The sequence below is a fragment of the Alosa pseudoharengus genome, unplaced genomic scaffold, assembly GCF_046254945.1.
Source record: "Alosa pseudoharengus isolate Yale_2024_CS ecotype anadromous, Long Island Sound unplaced genomic scaffold, YU_APseudo_1.1 YU_APseudo_1.1_scf_6, whole genome shotgun sequence".
NCBI lineage: Eukaryota > Metazoa > Chordata > Actinopteri > Clupeiformes > Clupeidae > Alosa > Alosa pseudoharengus.
The window spans coordinates 23,617,516-23,622,179 of NW_027468848.1; the positions used below are offsets into that span (position 1 = coordinate 23,617,516).

Genomic DNA, 4,664 nt, shown 5'->3' on the forward strand with positions numbered 1-4,664 from the left:
TTGTACATTGCCCCAGAGAGAGAGACAAAGAGAGAGACAAAGAGAGAGAGAGACAGACAGAGAGAGAGACAGACAGAGAGAGAGACAGACAGAGAGAGAGAGACAGAGAGAGAGAGAATGTGAGAGTTACACAGACAGGGAGGGAGAGATAGCATGAACAACAGCCAGTAGGGGAGAAGTCAGAGACTAGCATGTTTTTGCGTCTCACCAAATTTGCCATTGAAGAAGTCGTGACATAAGCTTTCTTTCTCCTGTTGAGAAAGAGACGCTATCTTTTATCTTATCAGAGACTGAGAGAAGTTATGCGGCTGTTCTGAGCCAAGTAGTGTTTGCCCATAAAGCCATAACCTGGCTCCATAGTCCTTCTGGTGCATAGGCTACAGATATTGATTGCTGTTGTTGCATCCTAGCATTCATTTCCAGTACTAACTAGGTGAGATAATGCCGCTATCACGGTCATACAGTAAATGAATTCCAGAGCGAGTGAGTGTGTGTCTGAGAAGTGGGCAAAGTTATGCCTTGTTCAATGTCAGGACACAAGGTGGAATGTTAATGACTTAGGTCTGTAACTCTTAGCAGTTGAATGCACAGGTGTGTGCCTCTGCGTGTGTGTGGTGTGGTGGGCTTTTTGCCTGTTGGGCAGATACTTGGACCGTCTGAGCTGACCACACGCTCGCTTGGCACACATGGGCTGGGACTTCCCTGTGTGGCATGCAGTGCAACCCCACAGCTCCTCTTCTGCTTTTTCTCTCAATTGCTCTCACACGTATACACACATACACACATACACACACACACACCCTTGCTCATACACACAAGCACACACACTCACATGCACAAGCAGACTTATAGCATACAAATTCATGCATGCACAGAACGCATGTTAGAAGATGACTGGTGTCCATGTGAAGTTGCTCAGGTTTATGAGCTCCGGTCATGTGACTTGTCATTGATTTCTCTGCTCTGTGTCTCTATGCTCGTTTCTTCAGGTCTGCTGCAGTATGGACGCAACTGGTCGGCCATTGCCAAGATGGTTGGCTCCAAGACGGTGTCGCAATGTAAGAACTTCTACTTCAACTACAAGAAGAGGCAGAAACTGGACGAGATTCTGCAGCAGCATAAAATGAGATCGGTCAGTTCTCTCTCTCTCTCTCTCTCTCTCTCTCTCTCTCTCTCTCTCTCTCTCATCTCTCACTGCCTCCCTCCCTCTATCTCTCTATGTCTCTGTGTGTGGTTACTTGTGCATGCTTGCATGTTTTGACATTTTTTATTTTAGTCTTTATAATAGTTAGCGTCCATGCTAGCGATGATGATATTGTGTCTGCAGTGTGGGCGTAATGATGGCTTTTTGTTCCACTTGGTAATGACCGATGAGTGATGAGTGAATGTGTGTGTGTGTGTGTGTGTGTGTGTGGTTTGGTTTTGTTGATGTGGTTTTTGGGTGGGTCTCTAATGACTGATACAGTTCGTGTGGGTGTGTTTCCAACTGTATTAACACGGACTATACGTGTTAAGCGCCATAGATTTGTTCAGCACTAACTCTGTGTGTGTGTGTGTGTGTAGGAGCGTGAGCGTAAGGCGCGGCGTAAGGGCAAGGCCCTGCAGAGCGAGGAGGCCAGCGCCCCTTCAGCAGCTGAGGATGAGGAGGGATCAGGAGCCAGCGGCAACGAGGAAGAGGCCGCAGAGGACGGAGACGGTATGGAGAGACAGACACACACACACACACACACACACACACACACACACACACACGTAGAATACACATAAACCAGGCTTGCACATGGTCACAGGAGCATTTTCTAGTTTGAGGATTTGGTTTAACATGCACTTTGTACAGCATTTTCTGGCCATGTGCATCATTGTAGAGTTGGCTCAGGGTTTATCTGTCGTCTCTTTTTGTTTTCTTGTCATTTTTTCCCCTAAACCAGACCTGAGCTGCAGTGTTATAGATGGCCATGTTCCATTTTTTAGGCTTTGAACTCCTTGTAGGTCTGAGTGAACTTGAACATTCCAGAGCCACACCATGTTCATTTCATGTCCAGACCCAAGGTTGATTCTCGAAAACCCTTTTGTCTTCTCTCTCTCTCTCTCTCTCTCTCTCTCTCTCTCCCTCTCCCTCTCTCTCTCTCTCTCTCTCTCGCTCTCGCTCTCTCTCGCTCTCACTCGCTCTCTCTCTCTCTCTCTCTCTCTCTCTCTCTCTCTCGCTCACTCTCTCGTTATCTTCCCTCTTCAGGCGGAGCCAACAACAGCTCGGACACGGAGTCTCTACCGTCGCCGCGCTCCTCTGAAGACAGCAAGCAGCCCAAGGAGGAGGCCGCCTCGTGTTCCGCCTCCTCCTCCACCACCTCCTCGTCCTCCTCCCGCGCCAAAGCGGCCGGCGGCAAGGACGACAAGGACGCCGTCGCCATGGACACGGGCTGCGGTGGTGGTGGCGGCGAGGACGGGAAGCCCCCGCCGGTGTCCCACGGCGACGTGAAGCAGGAAGTCAAGACGGAGGGCGACGGCGCCGGGCCCACCGGAGGGTCGTCGTCCTCCTCCTCCTCCTCCTCCTCGGCGGTGGGGTCGGCGGGCGAGGGGTCCGGCGGAGACAGCAAGCCACCGCAGCTGGAGCCGCAGCCGCCGGAGATGAAGGGCCACGGCAAGGCCAAGCGCGAGCGAGAGCCCAAGGCCAGCGGCCATGGCGACAGTGACTCCAGCGCCACCTGCAGCGCCGACGAGGTGGAGGAGACGGAAAGCAGCGACAAGAACAGGTGGGGGGGGGGGGGGGGGGGGGTCTGTGTGTGTGTGTGTGTGTTATAATAAGTATATCATAAGTAGGCGGATCTGAACAATTTGAATGGGGGTTGCTTTCGAAAAATCAAAAAAATTCCGGATTAATCTGGAAGAATCACATCTCTGATAAGCAGCCACGCTAATAAAACAATTTAAGTGAAGAGAAAGCAATAAATGCAGAGAGAGTAAGCGTCCGAGTGATTACAAGCTGTGATGAAAACAACAGGAGGGGGCCATCAGTGAGAGAATCAGAAAAGAATGGGCAGACTTGTTCTGGTCAATAGAGTACCGAAGCCATGACGTAGCGTTGTCAAGGCATCAATTTCACTGGATCTAAACAAATCAATCTAACCATAGTAGTGACCATAGTGGTGGCTTTATTAACCTATTTAAATAATTTTACAACGTTTCCAAGACATTAGTTAATTTATAAATGTAGGCTATAGTCAATAATTCAATTTGAGAGGTAGAAACTATCCCACATGTCTAAATGCAATGCTGTCGATGCCACTTCAAAAGTTTGTTTAGATCCAGTGACACTGCAGTCATGGTAACGGAACCTCACACTTCGGTACTCTATTAGATCAATACATCAATGCATGTCCACTTTTTGTTTACAGTTTTTTTTTTTAGTTTCCTTGCTATAGTTGGTTTGTAGGTGAGAGAGGGCAGAGGGGAGGGGGGGGGGGTGAGCCCAAAAATACAGATGTCAGAATGGGGAGATGAGCAGAGGATCATAGGATGACGGAGAAGATGGGGAGCAGTGTGGATGAAGGGATGAGCTAGGGAGGGAGGGAGGGAGGGAGGGAGGGAGGGAGTTTTATGTAAGTCTTTAACGGGGGAGACTGCACTGAACTGCGTGGGCTACTGTGAAATCAGGTCAGATGTGTGAGAAATGCAACAGCAGTCTGATCTTGGTGTGTGTGTGTGTGTGTGTGTGTGTGGTGTGTGTTGGAACTAGGTTAAGTGTGAGTGCTTATGGTGAGGCTGAATGAACAAAATGTGTGTCCAGGGGTGTGTGTGCGTGCTGGTCACAGTTGTTGAAACGCACTATTAGGATGGCATGTGTGGTTAATGCCGTTCAGGCTATGGGAGGGAGAGAATTGTGTTCTCAGTGTGTGTGTGTGTGTGTGTTTGCCCGTGTGCGTATGAGTACGTGTCTGACAGCACCCTCTTATTTTCCATGACAGCAGACACTGTCGGCCTTGGCAGAGTTGAGGGAAACCTTCTAGATTGCCTTCTATGCAGTCCAACTCAAACAAAGGCAGGAGTGTGTGTGTGTGTGTGTGTGTGTGTGTGTGTGCGTGTGTGTGTGTGTGTGTGTGTGTGTGTGTGTGTGTGCGCGTGCGCGTGAGAGAGAGAGAGAGACACAGAGGGAGATCTTCTGAATATAGGAGATGTATGTGAGTGTACATGCCGTGTGTCTTATGACTGTGTGTGTGTTCAGACAGGAGTGTGTGTCTGTGAGAGCTAAGGACTAGCTCAGTTATGTTTGTGTGTCATATTGGGCTGTTCAGGTCTGTTTATAGCCTGTTGAAATGAGATTGGCCCTGGCCATATAAAGAAAGAACTAAAACCTCTAAGCCAACTCTCAACACACTCTTTTTCTTCATCCCTCTATTCTCCCTCTCTCTCTCTCGCTCTGTCACTCTCCCTCCCTCATTTCTCTTTTCCCCACTCTCTCACAAACACACTTTCTCTCTTTCTCCCTCTCTCTCTCTCCCTCAATTCAATTTCAATGTCAATGGAGCTTTATTGGCATATTACTCAGTGACGCCGTGTTGCCAAAGGAAACATATAACAAAATAATATGAACTGGTACAATATCTATTTGAGAAAAAAAAAGAAAAGAAGAAATAACACGTATAATTCTAAATGAATAATATCTAACA

The 4,664-nt window shown here is 48.5% G+C and overlaps 1 protein-coding gene across 1 annotated transcript in view; it reads left to right on the forward strand.

Moving 5' to 3' along the window:
• ncor2 (nuclear receptor corepressor 2) overlaps positions 1–4,664 on the forward strand; it is a gene marked incomplete in the record, with an annotated part of 110,346 nt that overhangs the window by 77,115 nt on the left and 28,567 nt on the right. Inside the window, 3 exon segments of the mRNA XM_076270286.1 lie at positions 990–1,132; positions 1,564–1,696; positions 2,234–2,750. Coding sequence (XP_076126401.1) covers positions 990–1,132; positions 1,564–1,696; positions 2,234–2,750 — 793 coding nt within the window.